Source organism: Girardinichthys multiradiatus, chromosome 11 (assembly GCF_021462225.1).
Source record: "Girardinichthys multiradiatus isolate DD_20200921_A chromosome 11, DD_fGirMul_XY1, whole genome shotgun sequence".
Taxonomy (NCBI): Eukaryota; Metazoa; Chordata; class Actinopteri; order Cyprinodontiformes; family Goodeidae; genus Girardinichthys; species Girardinichthys multiradiatus.
The window spans coordinates 28,697,784-28,724,075 of NC_061804.1; the positions used below are offsets into that span (position 1 = coordinate 28,697,784).

Sequence of the window (26,292 nt, forward strand, 5' to 3'; positions counted from 1 at the left end):
TACAACCTTACTGCTATAACAAGAATCAAGTTAGTTGATTTTTATTTTCAGAACAAAATGCAACATTCTCTGCAAGACATTTCAAAAAAGACACTGTCTGTGGTGCACTTACAGCAGAGGATTTGTTGTTTAGGAAAAATGCTGTTTGTTTGTCAAACTTCTCATTGGCATTTGTAAGAAAACTGAGCAAATATGCCAAGAATTACAGATGAAAACAGGTAGTTTTCTGAACAGTGGTAGCAAAATCATCATATTGACCAAAATTGAACTTTTTTGCCTACATGTTAAATGTTATGTGTGGCAGAAAACTAACACTGCACATCACAACGAAGACAACATCCCCACAGTGACACATGGTGGTGGCAGCATCATGCATCAAGAATGTCTCTTCAGCAGGAACTACATTTAGTTGTTAATGCAAAGTATTTTTCTAAATGTGAGTAAGATGCATAAAACAGCAGATTTTTTGTACAATTTACATTTGACCTAAGAGATCAAGTTAAGCACATTTATAAACAGATCTTTATTTCAGACAACTCTAAAACACACGTGTCAGAACATTTAAAAAGCCGTAGCTATACTATAATTAGTCTGACTGCAACCCGACTTATCGGTAACCTACAAACGAAGAAGAGTTCTGTGTATTAATGTTTACAGCTGAAATAAATCAACCTGTTTTGCATAAAACAGTAAGTAGACATTGCAGGATGCCATTACTGTATAATGATAAAACTGATTTAATAAATGGCTGGCGTCTGAATGAATGTGTCACTTTACTGATTTAGTGAAAACTACTACTACAAACACTCACAAGTGAATTGAGTGGAGACTGTTGAAGAAGTAATGTTCATTTCAGACAGAAGTAGGAAAAAAAAAAAAAGATTGACGACAGGTTTTATAGGAAGGCATCGCACCATTCCTTAAGACAGCCATAGCAGTCACGCTGCTGCTTGGCATTTGCTCCACATGTGTCTTTAAGCCAATTATCGAAAAGCTCCTCATCCTTCTTCAAAACTAGGAACTGCCCAAGGACCACGTTCGCCTACAGAGGAAGAACAAAACATCCGTGTTAAACAAAACAACAATATTCTTCTAACAACGAGAGCCCTGTTGTAGAGCAGCTGAACTAGAAAAACAGCTCAGACTAGAATTGCTCCTCACCTCTGCTGTGGTGTTAATAGACTGTTCAATGTGATAGTGGAAATAAGAAGAGATGAATGTCTGTTGGCATTTTACCACCATTTTTTTAAACACAAAGTAAGAGAAAAGATATTTTCTCTTTCACATTTCAAAACTAGTTTGTCATTTCCCATTAAATTTGATATTGTGTTAAAAAGTTCTTACATTTTGGTGTGAGGTTGTTTGTGTTTATTATTTGTGTGTGCACGCAGGTTTATGGCAGGCCTTTTAACATAAAATCGGCTTCACCACACTTACAGGGGTTGGACAATGAAACTGAGACACCTGGTTTTAGACCACAATAATTTATTAGTATGGTGTAGGGCCTCCTTTTGCAGCCAATACAGCGTCAATTCGTCTTTGGGAATGACATATACAAGTCCTGCACAGTGGTCAGAGGGATTTTAAGCCATTCTTCTTGCAGGATAGTGGCCAGGAAAACGTTTCCTGACTCCTCCAAAACACCCCAAAGTGGCTCAATAATATTTAGATCTGGTGACTGTGCAGGCCATGAGAGATGTTCAACTTCACTTTCATGTTCATCAAACCAATCTTCCACCAGTCTTGCTGTGTGTATTGGTGCATTGTCATCCTGATACACGGCACCGCCTTCAGGATACAATGTTTGAACCATTGGATGCACATGGTCCTCAAGAATGGTTCGGTAGTCCTTGGCAGTGACGCGCCCATCTAGCACAAGTATTGGGCCAAGGGAATGCCATGATATGGCAGCCCAAACCATCGCTGATCCTCCCCCATGCTTCACTCTGGGCATGCAACAGTCTGGGTGGTACGCTTCTTTGGGGCTTCTCCACACCGTAACTCTCCCGGAGAACAATACATGTTTCACATTGTCCACAGCCCAAGATTTGCGCTCCTTGCACCATTGAAACCGACGTTTGGCATTGGCATGAGTGACCAAAGGTTTGGCTATAGCAGCCCAGCCGTGTATATTGACCCTGTGGAGCTCCCGACGGACAGTTCTGGTGGAAACAGGAGAGTTGAGGTGCACATTTAATTCTGCCGTGATTTGGGCAGCTGTGGTTTTATGTTTTTTGGATACAATCCGGGTTAGCACCTGAACATCCCTTTCAGACAGCTTCCTCTTGTGTCCACATTTAATCCTGTTGGATGTGGTTCGTCCTTCTTGGTGGTATGCTGACATTACCCTGGATACCGTGGCTCTTGATACATCACAAAGACTTGCTGTCTTGGTCACAGATGCGCCAGCAAGACGTGCACCAACAATTTGTCCTCTTTTGAACTCTGGTATGTCACCCATAATGTTGTGTGCATTTAAATATTTTGAGCAAAACTGTGCTCTTACCCTGCTAATTGAACCTTCACACTCTGCTCTTACTGGTGCAATGTGCAATCAATGAAGACTGGCTACCAGACTGGTCCAATTTAGCCATGAAACCTCCCACACTGAAATGACAGGTGTTTCAGTTTCATTGTCCAACCCCTGTACATTCCACATATCTGAATTTGATTTAGGACTAGACAAATTAATTATTTAGGATATCTGTAATTATTTTTTGGCCAAAATAGAAATTAGAGATATCTCTAATTACATTCTGAATTGTATAGATGACGTCAGATTTACTGTTACGTTTTTTGGAGGTTCCAATTCAAGATATCTGCAATAAATTACTGACAAACTAAAATGTATATTTCAGATGTCAACAATTAAACAATGACTAGTCATAAACTATATTTGAGATATCTCGCTTTTTGTTCTGACTAGTCATAATTCCACTTAAAGATATAGTAAATGACCTCATTATTCAAGATGTCTTTTTCTTTCTGCTCTCGGTGGAGGAGGACGGTTTTTCTCTGTCTCCCGCACCCCTCCCATATCTGCCCTGCTTCAGCTCTGTCTTGTCTTCTTTTTGGAGCCTCTTTTTGCATATCTTCCAAATTCTGAGTTATGGATTTGGTCAGCTGGTCTCTCAATGCAATTGATCAAATTTACTCGACGAGAAGACAGGGTGAAGAAGAGCCCAACTTGTCCGGACAGGACGTTTTTCTCTGGATACACAATGGACTCCTGGCAGAAGTGGAGGATTGTGTGTTTGTCGATAATGTCAGTCGAGGATGTGGAAGATATGTATATAATTGGATGTTTGATATCAGGATTTCTGCTTTTTGGAGTCAGCGGTTCCTGGCATATTGAGAAATTCGGAGAATGTCAGCAGCTATTCCGGCCATTGTGAGGCTGCCTGGCATGCATGATGGGATCTTCAGGGCGATCAACACTCAGACTGAGATGTTACGTGAGCTGAATCGCAGACTGGATGTGATCCTTACAGGATCGCAGGCAGGTTGCGGTTCCTGGACTCAGGGGTGAAATGGGATAAATCTTGAAGAAAGTTGTTCTCTCGGATCTGGCAGAAAGACCAGGAATTTGGCTGTTTGGATTCGCCTTTGAGAAGCACCAGCAAGACTCTCAAGGCTGACGGAAAATTACCGACATCACCGACCCCCTCCTTGACCCCCTGCAGTTTGCCTACAGAGCCAACAGGTCTGTAGATGATGCAGTCAACCTAGCCCTTCACTTCATCCTCCGGCACCTGGACTCCACAGGAACCTACGCCAGGATCCTGTTTGTGGATTTCAGCTCTGCCTTCAACACCATCGTCCCAGTTCTGCTACAGGAGAAGCTCTCCCAGCTGAGTGTGCCCGACTCCACCTGCAGGTGGATCACTGACTTCCTGTCTGACAGGAAGCAGCGCGTGAGGCTGGGGAAGCACGTCTCTGACTCCCTGACCATCAGCACCGGTTCCCCCCAAGGCTGTGTTCTCTCTCCTCTGCTCTTCTCCCTGTACACCAACAGCTGCACCTCCAGTCACCAGTCTGTCAAGCTTCTGAAGTTTGCGGACGACACCACCCTGATCGGACTCATCTCTGATGGTGACGAGTCTGCGTACAGATGGGAGGTGGACCATCTGTTGGACTGGTGCAGCCAGAACAACCTTGAGCTCAACGCTCTAAAGACAGTGGAGATGGTTGTGAACTTCAGGCAGAACCCAGCACCACCTGCCCCCATCACCCTCTGTGACTCCACAATTGACACTGTGGAATTTTCCGCTTCCTGGGAACCATCATCTCCCAGGATCTCAAGTGGGAGCCAAACATCAGCTCCCTCATCAAGAAAGCCCAGCAGAGGATGTTCTTCCTGCGGCAGCTGAAGAAATTCAACCTGCCAAAGACTATGATGGTGCACTTCTACACAGCCATCATTGAGTCCATCCTCACCTCCTCCATCACCATCTGGTACGCCGCTGCTACAGCCAAGGATAAGGGCAGGCTGCAGCGTGTCATTCGGTCTGCTGAGAAGGTGATTGGCTGCAGTCTACTGTCGCTCCAGGAACTGTACACCTCCAGGACCCTGAAGCGGGCAGGGAAGATTCTGGCTGATCCCTCCCACCCCGGTCACAGACTCTTTGAGACTCTCCCCTCTGGCAGGAGGCTGCGGTCCATCCGGACCAAAACCTCACGCCACAAGAACAGTTTATTCCCATCTGCCACCAGCCTGGTTAACAAAGCCCGGAAACCACCCTGACACTCTCCCTTTCCCCCACACCCCCCCTTTTTTTGCTGACAGGACACTTGTAACTTGTAACTCTATGAGTTACATTAACGCTCAGCTTGGACTCCTGCTTTACTTGCACTGCTTTACTTGCACAATGATCACCTGCACTGTTGTATTGCTCTTGCATCTTATACTGCTCTATATTTACTCTCACTCACTTAAAACTGTGCACATATATTTATATTATATTGTAGATATGTTTATACTGTTTAATTTGTACTGTATTGCACCGACTACGCCAAAACAAATTCCTTGTATGTCCAAAAACGTACTTGGCAATAAAGCTTTTCTGATTCTGATTCTGATTCTGATTCTGATTAAGAGTCAGCCTAACCCAAATAATTGTTGTTTTTCTGAATCTGGCTCCCCTGCACGACCTTGATGGCTGGCTATGTTCAACCTCTCCTGGAAGTTATGTAAACATGACGCTCTGCTCCCTCTGCCCCCTCCCTTCCCTGAGGACATCTGTGGAGCTGCTCAGAACTTTGTGGCCAGTTGATGAACGTTCCAACGTACCATCAAGGACAATGGCCTCTGTGACAGTGCTTCATGGACTTACTTGCACACAATCACTTGCACACACACACATGCTCAAGATAAACATATGCACCCCCTCACACCACCTTCACCGTTCCCAGCATGATGTTGTTTTGTAAACTTGTTGCTTCTTTGTGCTGAGGTTTTTTGCAATCTCAAACTGTATCCTTCTAAGGATAAAGTGTGAAATATGATTTTTTCCCTCTACTTTTCTAATGTGGCCTCTTTTCTCATCTAGCAAGGGCAGCGCCTGTGAGTGGGCAGCAAAGCCTCGGTGACCCGTGTCCCCTTGTCTTGTGTCATGATGTATGTTTGGATGGGTTGTACTGGAATTCTTTCCCCTCGGGGATCAATAAAGTATCTTTGAATTGAATTGAATAAATGTATTTTTAAATTTCAGAAACTATGATTCGGCCAGTGAAAATTAAATTATAGATATCTTAAAAGCAAATAATAACTCTCCAAAACTAAGTAAGGGATATCTACAACTGTGTTTTTGACTAGTCAAGATTCCTGTTAAGATATCCCCAAATAAATTACAGATATCTTGAAAATTTTTTTATTCGATGGCCTTTTTATTTCAGATATCTTGAACTAACAAAACATCCAAGATTTACGTGGCATTGTGGATGCAACTTTATAAGGTATTTTAGCCTTACTTGCGTTTCCCAGTGGTGAGTAATGTCAGGCCAATCGAACTTAGCTGTTTATTTTATTTTACCAGAACAGGCGGGTTTTAACAGCAAAACATACTTCAATAAATAGGCATTGCATACAAGTGAGTTGTCTTTTGAGGGTTGATTTTAAGCTGTATTTTAAGATTACATTTTTGACAAAAACCTGGCATTGGACACTAGCCTACTGTCGCGGCTACCTCCTCTATCACATTAGCGTAACTTTTGCAGTAACATCTTTTTCTTTGAGGCCAAGTTCCGGTGTCAAAAAGCAACCGCTCCTCCTTGAGTCAAAATATATGGTGGTCGGGTGAGAGTAAATCCGAAATTTTTCGCAGGCTTCTTAAGGAGTCTTCAAGTACATGAAGTTTGTGTTCTCCGCATGAGCTCTTTTAATGTTGTAGCATTTTCTGACAACCGAACATTTCACAGGCAATAGTTTGGACAGCTCAGTGGCAGCACTAGGGCACCTTATGCACACTTTCTATAAATCAAATCATCTTAAAATGTAATTTAACTGGTCATAATTAAGTTCCAGATATCTTGAATGGTAATTATGCATGTGTGACCCTTCAAATAAGGAATCCAGTAACGTCATTTGAGATATCTTGAAAGACATTTTGATCCGTCAAAATGTGATTGTATCTTGAATTGTTCTTCTTACTTGTCAGAATGTAAATGCAGATATCTTAAACTGCTGTTTGAGAACACCAGTGCGTAAATTCACTCCTTCATCAATTGTTCTTTATATCTTACCAGGCAGATATCATAAGACAGTAAGTCCCTGAGAGAGACTGAGAGATGTTTGACTATTAATTCCTGATAATCAGGAGGTGCCCAACTTGGTCATTTTGATCTAAATTAATAACTTTGTTAATAATTGTCTTTAGCTCATTTTAATAGTTATTTATAGCCAAACCAACAATTTATAGCCAAACATTTGATACTGATGCATAAAACAGCCAAAGACTGGAATAAGCCAAATTACACTTGATTGGTTCTGATCGGAGATCAGCAGGTCAAATACTGAAAAACCTTTCTAGGGGGTTTTGTAAAAATCTGATAAAGGTTAGAGACATATACTTTGATGCATAAATGAGGATAAGTGTAATAATGATTCCTTCCTTTTTTTGTTGGAGTCAAAACTACAACTCTTATCCAAGGCCTTACAGCACATTGTTTTCCCTGTTTTATGTTATAGCGCTTATTATAAAGAAAAAAATTAAATAGGTCAAAATCTGAACAGGCAAAACAGGTAGCCAGTAGAAGCTTATCGACTCTCTACCACCTAAAATAAATATATATTTCCCAAAACTGTCATATAAAACTGTAAATTGTATGAAAGTGCAAAAAACGGTGGATTTTTTTTATAAAGAAATAAAGACGCAGTGACCTTATCAAAACCGCTTTTCTCCATTCGACGGCCAAGGATTTTCCCGATGCCTGGTAGAGCCGTCACACGTTTCTCCCCCATAGGCGCAGCCACGAACGCTCCATGCTTTTGGGACGTTGAAGACATGGTCTTGTCACAAATCCAAAGGATGAGCTGCAACATAAAGCTTCACAAACTCAGGTGTTGACAAATTACATTTCTTGTTTGTCTCTCTGCCTTTCTCTTTTTTCGCCAACAGTAATTTATTATTGTACCTTAGTTTTTCTTTACAGGTATCTCTTAATTTTGCCTCTATATAACAAATATATTCAAGTAAAAAAAAAAAAAACTTTATTTACCCCAAAGGGGAATTAAATAATTAATATGGGAAATAATACATGCAAACATTTGCTTTATTTTATAGCTATTTACTGGCATCGTCTTAAACTAATCCCGTGTGTCTAGTTTGAACCTAATGCAGCAGAACAGAAAAGAAACGTCATCAGGATCAAAACGACACACGATTAAAGGGCTACTCTGCTCTATCTAATGACTCTAGTCTGTCATTAACGCTAATCAGGAATTATAGAAAGCGTAGTTTGTGATGCTAGATTTTGAACGAACGTACCTTATAGCGTCCTGTCCGGAATAAATGAAACCGCAGGCAAGAAGTATCCAGTTATTCGGTTTCTGTTTCTTCCAAAACTACCCACAGTATTGAGGCCGTCATCACGTCATTAGTTACAAATAATCTTTACCCTGTATGTAAACTGGCACTTATATAGGCTAACATTTAATTTAAAAGCTTTTGACATGACATCTACATTACTCTTTATATAAATAAAAGTCTGAAAAGTGTGGTCTGCATTTGTCTTCTCCATGTTTACTTTAAAACGCCTAAATAAGATGTAGAGCAATTCAGTCCCTTCAGAAATAACCTACCTAGTAAAGACTGTCCGCCTGTGTGTAGTGCAATCTTACTATAAATCCATCTGTTCTGTGAAGGCCTCAGAACAAGCAGAAACATGAAGACCAAGAAAAAAAAAAAAAAAGAGGTCAAATATGTTGTTTTTTACAGCAAACACATAAAATGAGAGATGTGCTTGAATGTGACACATGCCGTTTATTGTTTTATATTGAACACAAAAAAGCTGAAAAGTTTTCAGTCAGACCAAAACCCAAGGGCCGGTGTTTTAACAAAGGAACCTCAATGACTATATTGTTATAAAGCTGTTGATGAGGGCATCTAAACATCAATCTGTATCACACAAATTAGATAACACAATGATGTTATTAGATTTAAATACATGTTTACAACAGCAAGCTTTAAGGCATCTGATGAGTACATATCGAGTTGAAACATAACGAGGGTGGGAGTGAATGTTCATCTAAAAACACTGCACACAAGATGTTTTAATTTGTGAGTTAGGTAATATAGTTGATCTTAACAGGATCTAGGTTTGTTGCATCAGCATCTTTAGTCATGTACATTTCCATCTTCAGTTCCAGAAAGAGCTTAAATCAGATCAAATGTAATCTAATGGTGATGTTTCATTTCCATTGTTCAAAAGCTAAAACAGCACCTTTCTAAACATATATCTACAACCTTACTGCTATAACAAGAATCAAGTTAGTTAATTTTTATTTTCAGAACAAAATGCAACATTCTCTGCAAGACATTTCAAAAAAGACACTGTCTGTGGTGCACTTACAGCAGAGGATTTGTTGTTTAGGAAAAATGCTGTTTGTTTGTCAAACTTCTCATTGGCATTTGTAAGAAAACTGAGCAAATATGCCAAGAATTACAGCTGAAAACAGGTAGTTTTCTGAACAGTGGTAGCAAAATCATCATATTGACCAAAATTGAACTTTTTTGCCTACATGTTAAATGTTATGTGTGGCAGAAAACTAACACTGCACATCACAACGAAGACAACATCCCCACAGTGACACATGGTGGTGGCAGCATCATGCATCAAGAATGTCTCTTCAGCAGGAACTAGATTTAGTTGTTAATGCAAAGTATTTTTCTAAATGTGAGTAAGATGCATAAAACAGCAGATTTTTTGTACAATTTACATTTGACCTAAGAGATCAAGTTAAGCACATTTATAAACAGTTCTTTATTTCAGACAACTCTAAAACACACGTGTCAGAACATTTAAAAAGCCGTAGCTATACTATAATTAGTCTGACTGCAACCCGACTTATCGGTAACCTACAAGCGAAGAAGAGTTCTGTGTATTAATGTTTACAGCTGAAATAAATCAACCTGTTTTGCATAAAACAGTAAGTAGACATTGCAGGATGCCATTACTGTATAATGATAAAACTGATTTAATAAATGGCTGGCGTCTGAATGAATGTGTCACTTTACTGATTTAGTGAAAACTACAACTACAAACACTCACAAGTGAATTGAGTGGAGACTGTTGAAGAAGTAATGTTCATTTCAGACAGAAGTAGGAAAAAAAAAAAAAAGATTGACGACAGGTTTTATAGGAAGGCATCGCACCATTCCTTAAGACAGCCATAGCAGTCACGCTGCTGCTTGGCATTTGCTCCACATGTGTCTTTAAGCCAGTCCCGGAAAAGCTCCTCATCCTTCTTCAAAACTAGGAACTGCCCGAGGACCACGTATGCCTACAGAGGAAGAACAAAACATCCATGTCAAACAAAACAGCAATATTCTTCTAACGAGAGCCCTGTTGTAGAGCAGCTCAACTAGAAAAACAGCTCAGACTAGAATTGCTCCTCACCTCTGCTGTGACAGTTGAATGGTTTATTGAGAAGAGAGCAAAGTCAGTTGGAATTTTACCAACATTTTCTCAAACAGAAAGTATGTTTTCTCTTTCACATTTTCAAACTGGTTTGTCATTTTCCATTAAATTCAATTACATTTCTCAAAGCCAATAAGAACTTAACCAGCGATGGTTTCGACCAGCCACTGGACCAAGAGCAACTGTCACATCTCTGTTCATCAGACCTGCTGAACTCAACCTGCTCTCCTGTTCATCAGAATGGTTCACAGTAAGAGGTTGTGTCTGGGCAGAGAAAATTAGTTTAGGCTACAACAATCTCAACATTATTTATGTCATTGTGTTTTGTTTCATTTGTGGTGCTTAACTGCTTTAGGTGCCAACAGACCACTGGACCTGATGCTGCAAAATTTGTTTCGGGCTGTGCTTTAAAGTTTATTTCAATGAGTGGTTGAAACATTAGGCATATTTACATGGACATAAGTATTTGGAATAAAGGGCCAATTGGAATAAAAATGTGTCATTTAAACCCAGCAATTGGAATCTAATGACTGGATTTGGCTCGCTTGAAATTAAATTGTATTTTGAATGAGAGGGGTGGTCTATCCTGATTGTCAATCCGGTATGTAAACACTTGTTCGGATTATGTCATTCTGTTGGGGGCAAACTGACCTGACACTGCATTTGTTCCCAATGTAAACAACGCATTTCTGCCTTTAGTGACAAGACACGAAATGGCGGGGAAACAACTAGTCTGTTGCCACATTAAGCCTGTAAATTAATTATGGAACACAATAACGCCTCAATCACTCTCAGAACCTGGCACAGCTCCATTCTGGACACTCAGAACGGTTGGTTTAGGGAAATCTGAAAAATCTGCGCATTTCAAAGTGCTTCTATTCTGAATAAAGTCTTGTGCATGTAAACACCCATCATGGTCAGATTATTTTATTCTGTGCCCGTATAAAAAGGTATATTCGGATTAATTTATTTGAATCCAATAATGAAATTTTGTGCATGTAAACATAGCTTACTGATGGTCCAGTAACGTGAACTTGTTTTATGTGCGTTTTCCCTGACTCTCCTTTCACTAAGTCATAACATATTACAGGATATCCTTATAAATGTGCTAAATTGTGTCTCTGTTATTCCAGCTGCTAATGCTAAAGCTCTGCTAATGCTAAGATGGTAGCAGTCATTAGTACTGCTTTGTTTATTACACAGGTTTTCTGCTCGCGCTGCGACCGGCTGAAGCATGCCGCCATCTTGGTAAATAATCACCATATTTAATCAGTCACTGCGATGACTAGTTAACACAATAGTAAGAATCAATTGTCCAAAATTTTATTTATTTCTAATTCTGCAAACAATTTATTAAACATTATTTTGATTAAAACAGTTTTTATTATTTTTTCTTCTGCTTTGTCGACTGGAGGTTTGAAAACCAAGCAGCGGTTGATCTCTGGTAGCTTTTAAATGGTAAATGGCCAGCATTTGTATAGCATTTTAACAAGTCCCCAGCGACCCCAAAGGACTTTACACAACAATCAGTCACACACTGACTGTGGTGAGCTACATTGTAGCCACAGCTGCCCTGGGGCAGACTGACAGAAATGAGGCTGCCATACAATCAACACCACCGGGCCCCTCTGACCACCATCAGCGGGCAAGACAGGTGAAGTGTCTTGCCCAAGGACACAACAACTGAGAAGGAGAGAGCGGGCGTTCGAACCAGCAACCCACCGGTCCAGGACGAATCTCTACCACTGTCGCCCCTTTTAAAGTTAATTTGGCCTTATTTCCAATTCCTCATAACAAACCTTGGTTCCTAAACACATCCACACTAATCTTTGATATCACTGCATTGATTTACACTGCATTTTCCAGTTTTTTTTTAATATAGTTTATTAGTTTTTCCTATTCATGACCGTTTTACTTAGTAGTTGAGTGTAATCTTACTAGCCCAGTTAAAGTGTTTCTTTACTAAAGTATTTTTACTGGAAGTTGAAGTATTCTGTTAACACATTCTTGTATTTTGGAGAGAAGTTGTGTTTATTCTTTATATGTGTGCAGCACTTGCTGTTATAGAATACCAGTGCATAAATTTACTCCATCTATTGTTCCATTCACATCACCAGGTAGGTATTCATAAAAACAAATTTAAAAAAAGAGAAACTGAAAGATGTTTGACTATTAATTCTTGATAATCAGGTGGTGCCCTGACTTGGTAATTTTGATCTAAATTATTAACTTTGTAAATAATTGTCTTTGGCTCCTATTAATAATTATTCATAGCCAAACCAAGCCTACTGTTGTACAAAATAGCCAAGAACTGGAATCAGCCAATTTACACTTGATTGGTTCTGATCAACGATCGACAGGTCAAATACTGAAAAATGCTTTTAGGGGGTTTAGTAAAAATCTGATAAAGGTTAGAGACATGTCCTTTAATATATAAATGAGGATAATTCTTTTCTTTTTTGTTTGGAGTCAAAACTACAACTTCTATCCAAGACCTTACAGCACATCGTTCTCTCTATTTTATGTTAAAGCGCTAATAACACAAAATTAAATCGGTCAAAATCTGAACATGCAAGTCAGACCTCAAGAAAACAGGTAATTGGTATGGGCCAGTAAAAAGTTCATCTTTAATTATTATTCAAAATAAATGTTTATTTCACAAACTGTTATATGAAACGGTAAATTGTCAGTCAGTCATTTTCTACCGCTTATACCATAGTGGGTCGCAGGGAAGCTGGTGCCAATCTCCAGCAGTCTATGGGCGAGTGGCGGGGTTCACCCTGGACAGGTCGCCAATCCATTACAAGGCATCACACAAACAACCATGCACACACTCAGTAACACCTAAGGGCAATTTAGAGTGACCAATTAACCTAACTGGCATGTCTTTGGACTGCGGGAGGAAGCCGGAGTACCCGGTGAAAATCCACGCATGCACGGGGAGAACATGTAAACTCCATGCAGAAAGACCCCCAGCTGGGAATTGAACCCAGGACCTTCTTGCTGCAAGGCAATAGTGCTACCAACTGCGCCACCGTGCACCCCTACTGTAAATTGTATGAAAGTAACAAACAAAAAAAAGGAGAATTTTTTTGATTATATAAAGAAATAAATACAAAGTCACCTTATCAAAACCATGCTCCTCCAGTTTTTTGCCAAGGACTTCTCCAATGCCTGCTAGAGCCATCACAGGTTTCTCACCCATAGGCTCAGCCACAAACTCTTTATGCTTTTGGGACGTTGAAGACATGGCTGTGTCAGAAATCCAACGGCTGAGCTGCAACAAAAGCATAACACAGAAATTCAAGTTGTCTGCCACATTTTAATTAATGATTTTTAATGGGGACCAATTATGTAAAAATAACTTTTTGATCGTTTTTATACTTCTATTTGGATCTCTAATACGTCTATAAACAGTAGCAAGCATAGTTTGTGATACTAGATTTTTAACGACAGCCAATTAATTGTTATTCTGAATCATTAACTGCAGCTTAAACGCCCTTTATTCCATGCTGAGCTTTAGCGTTGTAGAGGCAAATCAGGAGCCAAGTTCACTGCTGGCTTCATGTGATGCAAGTAGTGTTCATTGCTAGTTCATGATAATAAATCTACTCTAACCACAGTGGGAAATATCTCGCGTATTTACACACTGATTGGAAACTACTGCTCCACACTATCACAGCTGTGAAATGGGCGCGCAACACCAGCAGCCGAGCGCTAACAGTTGTATTAAAACGGCCCAACGTCCCCTGCTAGCTACACGTTCCGCTAAGAAACTTTACCCCGTAAATCCAGAGGGTGCTTGCTATTTTCAAACGTTGCGTGATGACTTAGAAAGTCTACGAGAAAGCTCAAGGTTTGAAATTAGCGCTACTGAGACATGATGTAGCTAAAACTGAAGGCGCCTTAGAGCTAAAATAGCAACATTGTTTCTTTGCTTATTTTACTTATCTTTGTTGGTTAGTATATTCTAACGTTCTTATATTAAATTGAAACTTTTTAGAGCTAAGCTATATGGCCTCGTAAAAACGTACCTTGCAGAGTCCACCCCGGAGTAAATCAAACTGTAACTGAAAAGTAAGCTATTTGGTTTCTATTTCTTCCGGCGCCCACAATGCATTGCGCCCAGGTCATTATGTCTTCTTCTTCTTCTTCTTCTTCTTCCTGTATTATTTTTTTGGCGGTTGGTAAATAACTTTGAGGTGTGCATTACCGCCATTGACTGGTATAGAGTGTGGTTCTTCGTGGTTTTAAATGTACTTATTTACCATTACAACAATCAAATTCTATTAATTAATTTAGTTTGTTTTTTTAATCTAACTATGATTTGAATATGTCTGCAATGTATCTATCAAATTAACATTTTCTTTAATACCTACAAATTCTCTCCTTAAAATTGTTCTTTCTTGTTCATATTTCTGACACTTCAATATTACATGTTCTATTGTTTTCTCCTCTCCACAATAATCACATTTTCCTGTATTATGTTTCTTTATCTTAAACAATGTAGATTTAAGTCCTGTATGTTCAAATCAAAAAATTGTAATTAACCTTTCCTCTTTTCTGCTCCTTCTTCCAGTTCTTACTTCTCCTACTATCTTGTTGATTCTGTAAAACCATCTTCCTTTCTTTTCTTCATCCCAACTTTTTTGCCACTCTTTCCTGATTCTCTGTTTAATTATATTTCTCGCCTCTGACTTACTAATATTAATTATAAAGCTAATATGGTTCTGTGTTGCCTTCTTTGCTATCCTGTCTGCCTTCTCATTCCCTCCAACTCCTACATGTGCTGGTACCCATAAAAACACTAATATTAATCCCATCCTTTGTATTCTAAATAAAGTATGTTTTATTTCCAACAAAATGTCTGGCCTACCATCGGATTGATTATATTTTAAACTTAATAATGCTGAACTTGAGTCTGAACAAATGATTGTTTTTAATGGTTTTATATCCTCCACCCACTGCTCTGCTAACAATATGGCTAATAATTCTCCTGAATATATTGATAATCCATCTGTAATTCTTTTTCCTAATTTTATTTTAAATTCTGGTATTATAAATGCTACTCCTATTTTTTTTATCTGTATTTGATGCATCTGTGTAAATCTGAACATAATGATAGTAATTGTTTATATATATTCCTGTATTATATTTGAATCTAAAATACATTTTGGATCCTTTTTCTTTTCCATCAATACCATATCCACCACTGCCTCTGGTAATAGCCACGGTGGCACCACTGGCAAAGGCAACATTGAACTTATTTCTTTTTCATATATTTGAAATTCTTCTGCTATATTATTGATAATCCAACCAAAACTCTTAACTTGTTTTTTTTCTTTTTCCCAGCATGGTTTTAAAATATCACGTGTAGGATGATCCGGATTATTGCTTTGTAAATTTATCCAATAATTTACTGCTAACTGTTTCCTTCGTAGATCTAATGGCATCTCTCCCATCTCTACCTGAGGTGCTGCTATTGGACTGGTTCTGATTGCTCCTGTACAAATTCTTAAGGCTTGATGTTGTATATTGTCTAATTTTATAAAATATATATTTATAAGATGTGTGTTTGCTGCTAATCCATAAATTATACTTCCATAATCAATATTTGATCTAATTAATCCTACATAAATTATTTTCAATGCTGTTCGATCTGCTCCCCAATCAATACCAGTCATACATCTCATAATGTTTAATATGGTTTTGCATTTATCTATGATTTTTTTCTATATGTATTTTCCATATAATTTTTTCATCAAACCATATACCAAAAAACTTTATACTTTTTACTTGTTCTAAAACGTGGGTTGTAACATTATTCGTTGAAGTAAACTCTATACCCTGCGCATGAACTTTTAGGCTTGAAAAACAATAAATTTCAAAGCTTTGGACATGACGTCTACTTACGGTCATCGTGGGCATGAGAATGTAAAATAGATGTTGAACTTGTAAATATTTAGATACTTAGATAAATTTCAAAAATAAGAATTGACTGTGTGATGACCTGGTATCGCTGCTTAGGCATTTTTGTTTTCGCCCCTTCTGCAGCCCTGGTCCTTCTCAAAATATTAGCATATTGTGATAAAGTTAATTATTTTCCATAATGTAATGATGAAAATTTAACATTCATATATTTTAGATTCATTGCACACTAACTGAAATATTTCAGGTCTTTTATTGTCTTAATACGGATGATTTTGGCATACAGCTCAAGAAAACCCAAAATTCCTATCTCACAAAATTAGCATATTTCATCCGACCAATAAAAGAAAAGTGTTTTTAATACAAAAAATGTCAACCTTCAAATAATCATGCACAGTATGCACTCAATACTTGGTCGGGAATCCTTTTGCAGAAATGACTGCTTCAATGCGGCGTGGCATGGAGGCAATCAGCCTGTGACACTGCTGAGGTCTTATGGAGGCCCAGGATGCTTCGATAGCGGCCTTTAGCTCATCCAGAGTGTTGGGTCTTGAGTCTCTCAACGTTCTCTTCACAATATCCCCCAGATTCTCTATGGGGTTCAGGTCAGGAGAGTTGGCAGGCCAATTGAGCACAGTGATACCATGGTCAGTAAACCATTTACCAGTGGTTTTGGCACTGTGAGCAGGTGCCAGGTCGTGCTGAAAAATGAAATCTTCATCTCCATAAAGCTTTTCAGCAGATGGAAGCATGAAGTGCTCCAAAATCTCCTGATAGCTAGCTGCATTGACCCTGCCCTTGATAAAACACAGTGGACCAACACCAGCAGCTGACACGGCACCCCAGACCATCACTGACTGTGGGTACTTGACACTGGACTTCTGGCATTTTGGCATTTCCTTCTCCCCAGTCTTCCTCCAGACTCTGGCACCTTGATTTCCGAATGACATGCAGAATTTGCTTTCATCCGAAAAAAGTACTTTGGACCACTGAGCAACAGTCCAGTGCTGCTTCTCTGTAGCCCAGGTCAGGCGCTTCTGACGCTGTTTCTGGTTCAAAAGTGGCTTGACCTGGGGAATGCGGCACCTGTAGCCCATTTCCTGCACACGCCTGTGCACGGTGGCTCTGGATGTTTCTACTCCAGACTCAGTCCACTGCTTCCGCAGGTCCCCCAAGGTCTGGAATCGGCCCTTCTCCACAATCTCCCTCAATTTTTTTTCTGCCACACTTTTTCCTTCCCACAGACTTCCCACTGAGGTGCCTTGATACAGCACTCTGGGAACAGCCTATTTGTTCAGAAATTTCTTTCTGTGTCTTACCCTCTTGCTCGAGGGTGTCAATAGTGGCCTTCTGGACAGCAGTCAGGTCGGCAGTCTTACCCATGATTGGGGTTTTGAGTGATGAACCAGGCTGGGAGTTTTAAAGGCCTCAGGAATCTTTTGCAGGTGTTTAGAGTTAACTCGTTGATTCAGATGATTAGGTTCATAGCTCGTTTAGAGACCCTTTTAATGATATGCTAATTTTGTGAGATAGGAATTTTGGGTTTTTATGAGCTGTATGCCAAAATCATCCGTATTAAGACAATAAAAGACCTGAAATATTTCAGTTAGTGTGCAATGAATCTAAAATATATGAATGTTAAATTTTCATCATGACATTATGGAAAATAATGAACTTTATCACAATATGCTAATATTTTGAGAAGGACCAGTATAAGTTCGACCACTAGTTCCCAACCCTGGTCCTGCATGGTGTATCTATTTCAGCACTTCTGATTTAAATGATTGCATGACCTTTGCATACCATCAAGTGCTGCTGCAGCCTGGTAACCACACAGTTATTTAAATCAGGTGTGTGGCAGCAAGGAGACACCAAGAACAGGCCGGACAGGGGGCATTGAGTAGCAGGGTTGGGAACCACTGATTTAGACCTTGTTTGGATTAAAGAAAATCACTGATAAATTCAACTTTATAAACCTGTTACCAGTCTGGCGCCAAATCGGCAACAAAAAGGGGAGACTCCACGAAGCTTAGCTTGCCCAATTTGTTTATTTTACAAAAAAAAAAATGTATGTGAGAGGAGTAATGGATGATTGTTAAGGTATATGCAATATGTTGTAAAAAGGTTCTTGTAACAAAAACATTACCCATGTTGGCAAGCGGCTTCCCAGAGAGAGAGATAGAGATGGAGAGAAACCTTGTGGGAGCTGGTTTTATACTCTTTTCTCTCCCACCTGATTTTAGGTTTCCTGTGAATAACAGAACTCATATGTAGTTGTATAACTAATCTTTCTGAGAAGCGCTTCATATCTGTGTTACATGGAGTCGACCTACTTCAGGCACCTATGAACAGGTATTGCAGCCCAGGAGGATTGGACTTTATTGCCTATTGCTGCCTTTAGCTCCTAGACCCAAAAAGAACAATTTTGATTGCATCGTTGATAAACTACATTTAAGCTCCATTTCTTTTTAGGTCATTCAGTGTGTCCTTTTAATTGTTTTCATTTAAGCAGCTGCATTTATTGATTTTTCTTATTAGTTTTTTTAGTGCAGCAATTTGTGATTTATTTTAAACGGTGCTACATGCATCCAGGTTATTTTTCAAATGGTAGTAATAGCCCTGAAGCATGCTATAGGTTGCTACTAAAGCCCTGCTTTAACAGTTCCAAGCCTACATTCCCTCTTTCAGTAATTTCAGTGTTTATTACAGAAATGGCACACCTATTTCTAGCGGAATCTAATTAGCATACATGCATTTTGCATATGTAGCAAAAAACAGTCCCTAAAAGCTTTTTTTAACTGAAAGTGACACGCGGTTTAAAACAGGTGTAGAGTTTTTACAGGAAAATAAAGCAGCAAAAACCTTTTCTCTATCAATATAAAATGAATAACAAATGCAAACACATAAAGTGTAAAATGAGGAAAAGAATGAAGTTTATTCAGTATTAAGTAACAGTATACAAAGTTAAATGGACTGCCCCAGGAATTCCTCTTCATGCCATAATTGTGCGCATTAATCACCTTCCTCCTGTCCCTAGGGTCCAGGATTTGCGTCCGTCTTTGGGAAGAGGGCCCAGGTCGAATGGGTAGGAGGCAAGCTTTATTAGTACCACCAGGAGAAGAACTGGGTTTAATAAGCTCAGCAGCAGCCTACAGCTGAGCTAGAATGTTGGAGGAGAGACTGCAGGTCAGCCCGGTGCCATCAGGCTCCACATTGATCTTCTTCACGACGCCGTCTTCCACCAACATTGCATATCTGAAACGCATCATTTAGAATACACAGCATTTAGACTGTAAATTAAGGAAATCATTCAAACAAGAAGTAAGTTGCCGTCTTTGAAAACAATCATAAAAAGATTGTGAAATTATTTTGTGAGTGTTCCAGAAGTGAAGCTCTTATTATTGACCTTTGCAGCATGAAGAGAACCTTTAAGAGATTCGGTGGCTTCAAAAGTTGTGTATTCCCTTGAACGTTTTGGCATGTTACACACACAAACGTCAACCAACAAGCATCCCACAGCATGATGCTGCCACCACCAAGTTTCACCATGTAATGGTTTGCTCTGGGTGATGTGCAGTGTTAGTTTTCCCTCACACAGGGTTTTGCATGTAGGCCAAAAAGTTACGTTTTGGTCTCATCTGATCAGAACACCTTCTTCCACATATTTGCTGTATGGCTGGTGGTAAACAGGACTTCTTATGGCTTTCAACAATGGCGGTCTGTTTCTCGTTCTTCCATTAGGGCCAGATTTGTTGAGTGCACGACTAATAGTCACTCCACTGACAGATTCTCTCACCTACGCTGTAGATCTCTGCTGCTCCTCCAGAGTAGCTATGGCTGCATCTATGATTAATGCCCTATATACCCAGCCTATTAATTAAGGTAGACACAGGGTTCCAAAACATTTACAAAAATCCACTTTTGTCCAGACTTGCATTTCTAAATTATTTCTACATCATTTTTTTGGACATTTTAATAGTTCTAGCAGAGATTTATTAGATTAGCTCTGTTTTTTACTCTATGCATCTTGTAGTTTTCAAATAAGGAAAGGAGTATCTTACACTCTTGGAGTCTCAAATACTTCAGATTCTTTACACTCCAAAAGAGCAGTTTTAGTGCTTTGTTTTGTGTTTTAGACCCATTGTCAGAACTACAGATCCATTTCAACCCATGTTTAAGGTTATTTGGAGACCAAACAAGTAGTAAAATAGCCTTTGGTTGATTGTTGAATGATTGGACATCCAGGCGGCACATACAACACCAAACTACTAATCAGTAAAATATTAAAAACAAAGTTTTATATGGCAAATCAAAGATGAAACATGTCCATTTAATATTAATTTATCAAGCATTATTGGAATACTGTTCAATAGAAAGTGTAAGAAAGAAAAAAGTCTGGGAAATCCAACATTTCTCCACACTCAATTTTCTTTTTTCCATATTGATCCAGATCTGGAAAACGTTAAAAGCAATGCAACTATGGAATGCACACTGCTACTTGATAGGTCCAAAGTTTGGAATATGATTCTAACTTTCCTCTCTAAAAAACTTCATAGAACATCTGGATTTATACTGAGAGCGAATCGGACTCGGCTTCTGAAGGCAGTTGGTTGCACTGGATTTTATTAAGGGGAACTTGGTGCAAATGTAAGCCTAACTTTTAATATTTCAATATTTACTTATCTTGATTCCACTTCACAATCACACACTACTTTGTGCTGGTCTATAGCATAAAATCCCAATAAAATGCACAGCAGTGTGTGGTTTTAATGTGACAAACTGTGGAAAAGAGTAAGGGGTATGCAGACTTCGCAAGGCACTGTAATTTGACTTTATTAAAAAAAATCTTAAGACATTTTGATTTCAGAATAATTCCAGACTTGTTTTAGCTAAAAAATAAAAATCAACGCTACTGATTGGTTATTGCAAATTAAAAACAAAAAAAGATGAAAGGATTTACCTCTTGGAGCGTTGGTTGCCCAGTACTTGCACAATCTGATCAGTGTCAAGTAGCAGGTCGACTGCCTAATGAGCAGAAAAATAAGAGCTAATGAGTAAACAGACATCAGACTTTGAACTAAACTGGTATATAAGGGACAATTATTTTTACCCTTGCAAATGCACCAGTGGGATCAGCCAGCATTCGAACCTGTAGAGGTAGATTAGTAATTAAAAAAAACTCAACATTTCGCATGTGTTTGAAAACACGTGGTGTGCTGTTTAAACTTCATATTTTAACTAAATGTATACCTTTCCATCTGCGCCATGCTCCTTTCCCCATGCAGCCATGACAAATGCATCATTGACAGAGATGCATGCCACCTCCTGTATACCTTTACTTTTCAACTCCTCAGCTTGCTGCACAAAGCCTGGAAGGTGAGTCTGTAAGCAACAGAGGAAAAATGAGGTCAGCTGATGCATAGATCAGTGGGTCGAGGACAAGGCAAGCGGTGTTAGCGGGGTGGGCTCACCTTAGAGCACCCGGGGGTAAAAGCTCCCGGTACGGCAAAGAGGACTCCTTTTTTCCCCTTAAATAGCTGATCCATCGCCACTTTATTTCCTGGTTCACCCTCCTGAACCTCCACTGCAGGAAGAGCTTCACCAACCTGACAGCAATTATGTTAAATTATGTTAAAACATTATGTTAAAACAATTCTTGTGTCAAAGGTAATTTTTTTCAATGGATTAATTGGTCTCTTATTTATAAAGTGTAACAGTATATGGTCACAATTCACTGTGAAGGAAAATATTTAACTGAGACAATGTCATTTGTGTTTTAGCTTTTGAAAATGTTTACTTTATTTTTCCCTACTAGCTGTTAGCAGTTGTTTTGCAATTCAAGCAAATATCATTCTTTAGATTGTTACTGAACCATTTTGATTTGTTAAAAACTTTTCAGCTTTCAAATAAGTTCGTTATATATGGAGCAGACATAAATCTAACACATCTGAAAATGTGGAGCTATGAAACCATTTTCTAAATATTAAACAAACAAAAATCCAATTTTCAGATTGCGTTAGCTTCCTCACAATATGTTTGCTCCAGCTCAGGAATTGCTGCGAAGTCAGCACCTAAATGCACGCAGTCGTGCTTCCTTAGATAGAAAGGTTTTTTTTACCACTTGGCCTTATTGATCAAGTAGATTTAATTTTACTCCATTATAATTCGTTTCAAATTGTACTGTATATAAATGGATCTGCATCTGACTATTTGATTGGATTGAATTGATATGAACTCAGTGTGGATCAAATTGGATTCTATATAATTGGAAATATATTAGACCTGTGTGAGTTGAGCAATATAAATAAACTGCACTGAATCTGGGGTACAAACACATAAAAAAATGGTATTTTATACAAAAATCTTTGCAGACTGAAATTTAGAAATTCCAAAATATCCAAATATCCAACAATATCCACTAGGGGGAGACAAATCACCATACATTTAAATTACAATTTTTTAATACCTTTACTGAAAATTACAGGGTTAACGCCCAACATGGGTAAGGGTTGAATAACACAGGTCATCCATCTTTAATAACACTTCCATACAAGCACATGACAAAAGAAAATGAAAAGAGAGAGAATATATATAATATATACACTACTCAAAAAAGTTTAAGGAAGACTTAATCAGAGTATAATATCAAGTCACTTAAACTTCTGGAATATTAATCTGGTCAGTTCAATATAGAGGGGGTTGTTAAACAGTGTCAGCTGTTTTGGTGTTATTGAAATTAATAAAAAGGTGCACTAAAGGGGAACACGAACCCAAAAACGGAAATGGTTTTGCAGGCGGAGGCCACAAACCTTTTTTGCAATGATTGGTTTTCAGTAGTTTTGCATTTAACTACTGGCAGCATGAACTGCTCCACCTGATTACTATCTTAATAGCATATATGTAAGTAGAAACAATTCAACAGCAGACGCATACATTGCAGGCGCTTCTTTTATAGCTTGTAACTCGCTCTTAAATCACGGCATACACAACAGAAAACAAATGTCAGTCTCAGAGGCGCCTGTCATGGCGACAGTTACAGCGAGAACCGTAAAACAAGTATATTAGCTTTTAGCAGTACAATAAAGTCACCCCCCCCCCTTCCTGAAGGTCAAAAAGCGTAAACTGAAGCTAGCGTTATCTGAAAGTTTGTTACCTGAATCGGCATCTTGGTGACTGGAGAGCAGCGCAGCAGTCTGACGCAGCGGAGGACTCTGGTGGGTTGAAGAAGACAACCCGTGATGGAAAACATCTACTGTAGCTGCGCAGCTAACCGGTTAGCGTTAAGAAGTGCGTCACACCTGGCGTACGTCAGACTGATTTTACAGTCACTGGTTTATTTACAGTCACAGCAAGTTTGACCCGCTCTGAGTTTGTCTGAGAGGACTTAATCCATCTTTCAGGCCCAGCAGAGCTGATAAATCTATCACAGCGCCATCTGCTAACAACCAGCTAGACGCTCATATGCTGGACTGGTTGATCAGGGTGTCAGAAGAGAAACCTGGATTTGAGTGTCGCTAATACAGATTTATAACGTATACATATAGAAGAAGATAGATCTAGATTCAGATAGAGCTCATTATTCCTGTAAGTAAACAGTTATGGTGTAGTTCCTTCTAGCTTCTTGAGCAAGCAAGCAGCTTAACTGGTTCATCTCTAAAGGGAATGAAACCATGTTATCCACACCTGTGTCTTTGTTAATGGAGCGGGTGAATATGTTTGTGTGCAAAAGTATTCATACCCCTTAAACTTGTTCACATTTTGTCACGTTACAACGTCCAGTGTATTGTAATGATATGTGAAACGCCTACAAGAGGTAAAACTGTGAAGTGGAAGGAAAATTATACATGAGTCTCGCTGCAAATTAGACTCACTACTTTGAAACATGGTGGCAGCAACTTGCTACAGTCATATGAAAAGGTTTGGGCACCCCTGATAATTTGAATTATTATTTTTAAACATTTGGGTGTTTGGCTCAGCTATTTCAGTTTGATATATCAAACAACGGATGGACACAGTAATATTTCAGTGGTGAAATGAGGTTTATTGGATCAACAGAAAATGTGCAATATGGAAGAAAACAAAATTTGACAGGTGCATACATTCGGGCACCCAACAGAAAAATCACATTAATATTTAGTAGAGCCTCCTTTTACATAAATAACAGCCTCTTGACACTTCCTATAGCTTCTAATGAGTGTCTGGATCCTGGATGAAGGCATTTTGGACCATTCGTCCTTACAAAGCATCTCCAGTTCAGTTAGGTCTGATGGTCGCCGAGCGTGGACAGACCACTCTAAATCACCCCACAGATCTTCAGTGACATTCAGACCTGGGGACTGGGACGGCCATTGCAGAACATTGTAGTTGTTCCTCTGCATGAACGCCTGAGCTTTTGAGCAGTGTCTTGGGTTGTTGTTGACATATCCATCCCCGCGTAACTTCAACTTTGTAACCGATTCTTGAACATTATTCTCGAGAATCTGCTGATATGGAGTGGAATCCATGCAACCCTCAACTTTAACAAGATTCCCAGTACCGGCATTAGCCACACAGCCCCAAAGCATGATGGAACCTCCACCAAAAGGCACAGTGGGCAGAAAGTGTTTTGCTTGTAATGCTTTGTTCTTTCACCGCCATGCATAACGCCCTATGTTATGACCAGACCACTCAATCTTTGTTTCATCAGTCCACAGCACCTTATTTCAAAATGAAGCTGGCTTGTCCAAATGTGCTTTTGCATACCTCAAGCGACTCTGCTTGTGGCGTGTGTGCAGAAAAGGCTTCTGCCTCATCACTCTCCTGTACAGGTTCTCCTTGTGCAAAGGACTGTAGGTCTTTGACTGTTCTCACCATCCTTTTTCTCTGCCTCTCTGATATTTTTCATGGCCTGCCACTTCTGGCCTTAACAAGAACTGTGCCTGTGGTGTTCCATTTCCTTACTATGTTCCTCACAGTGGAAACTGACAGCTGCAATCTCTGAGATAGCGTTATGAATCCTTCCCCTAAACCATAATGTTGAACAATCTTTGTTTTCAGGTCATTTGAGAGTTGTTTTGAGGACCCCATGTTGCCACTCTTCAGATGAGATGCAAAGAGGTGAACACCTTGCAATTGGCCGCCTTAAAAACCTTTTTCTCATGATTAGATACACCTGTCTATGAAGTTTAGGCCTAATTAGCTTACCCAACCAATTTTGTGTTCCAAGAAATCAGTGCGAAGTAGTTAAAGGTATTCAGATCAACAAAATGACAAGGGTGCCAAATGTATGCACCTGTCGAATTGTTTTTATGCATATTGCACATTTTCTTAGTCCAATAGACCTCATTACATTACTACTGACATATTACTGCGTCCATCAGTCATTTGATATATCAAACTGAAAGAGCTGATCCATACACCCAAAGATTTAAAAATAAAAATAATTAAAATTATCAGTGGTGCCCAAACCTTTTCATATGTCTGTATTAGACTGGACAAGAAGTATGAATCTAAATGTGGGAAGGATGGAGCTAAATACAGGGAAATATTGGAAGAAAGATTGCTAAAGGCTTGAGACTAGAGCAGAGGTTCACCTTTCAGTAGGACAACAACCCAAAACATTCAGCCTGAGCTACAATAGAAGTGGCTCAAAGTTCAAACGGAAGTCCAAATGAGAATATTGCCGTTCAACCTGAGTTTGACCTATTTTGCGAAAACATACATTAATTGAATGCATGTCACACAAAATCTCCTTAAATACATTAGTTTGTGATTGTGAGTTTTTGTGCAAGTCACTGTATACTTTTCTAAAATACTTTCAATTTACAGCTGCTTTACACATGTATCGGTAAGCTTAGATATAGATTTTTCATGCAAGAATTTGTCAAATACAGTTGTTTTATTTTTAAAATACTGTATCGGTGCTTTTACCCAAGTTAAAAACCTGATTCCTTTTCCGACTCTTTTCCACGTACACAAACTACGTAAAAAAAAAAAAAAAAAAAAAGGTACCTGAGGATGAGGGTTATAACGTTGTCACAGAACTTACCCGGGTCTGCTTAGAGGTGACAGCAAAAACAGATGAACGCCAACCAAAGCCAAATTGATTTAAATGAACGACCTGATTTACTGTAAAAGGATTGATTAGTGCTCAGTAGCTGCAGTGTCGATGTCTGCATGGGAATGGTCAGCAGGTGTAAAACACAACAACACGCATAGATACACATCCACAGAGAGATGAGCCCAATG

General features: G+C 39.1%; 3 protein-coding genes across 3 annotated transcripts; all 3 read right to left on the reverse strand.

Annotated features, from left to right (window-relative positions):
* Positions 1 to 25: 25 nt before the first annotated feature.
* LOC124876530 (barrier-to-autointegration factor B-like) lies at positions 26 to 8,082 on the reverse strand. Its single transcript, XM_047379401.1, has 3 exons — positions 7,986 to 8,082; positions 7,379 to 7,531; positions 26 to 1,042 (listed from the first exon to the last, which is right to left on the reverse strand). The coding sequence occupies exons 2-3, from the start codon at positions 7,502 to 7,504 to the stop codon at positions 896 to 898; spliced, it is 273 nt and encodes a 90-aa protein (XP_047235357.1). The 5' UTR covers positions 7,505 to 7,531; positions 7,986 to 8,082; the 3' UTR covers positions 26 to 895.
* Positions 8,083 to 8,460: 378 nt separating this feature from the next.
* LOC124875950 (barrier-to-autointegration factor) lies at positions 8,461 to 14,303 on the reverse strand. Its single transcript, XM_047378388.1, has 3 exons — positions 14,172 to 14,303; positions 13,262 to 13,414; positions 8,461 to 10,000 (listed from the first exon to the last, which is right to left on the reverse strand). Exons 2-3 carry the CDS (start codon positions 13,385 to 13,387, stop codon positions 9,854 to 9,856), a joined length of 273 nt encoding a protein of 90 aa, XP_047234344.1. The 5' UTR covers positions 13,388 to 13,414; positions 14,172 to 14,303; the 3' UTR covers positions 8,461 to 9,853.
* A 4,673-nt stretch (positions 14,304 to 18,976) lies between these two features.
* prdx5 (peroxiredoxin 5) lies at positions 18,977 to 23,508 on the reverse strand. The gene is made up of 6 exons (XM_047378367.1): positions 23,219 to 23,508; positions 21,537 to 21,671; positions 21,316 to 21,447; positions 21,176 to 21,214; positions 21,026 to 21,090; positions 18,977 to 19,320 (listed from the first exon to the last, which is right to left on the reverse strand). The coding sequence occupies exons 1-6, from the start codon at positions 23,312 to 23,314 to the stop codon at positions 19,215 to 19,217; spliced, it is 573 nt and encodes a 190-aa protein (XP_047234323.1). The 5' UTR covers positions 23,315 to 23,508; the 3' UTR covers positions 18,977 to 19,214.
* Positions 23,509 to 26,292: the final 2,784 nt, after the last annotated feature.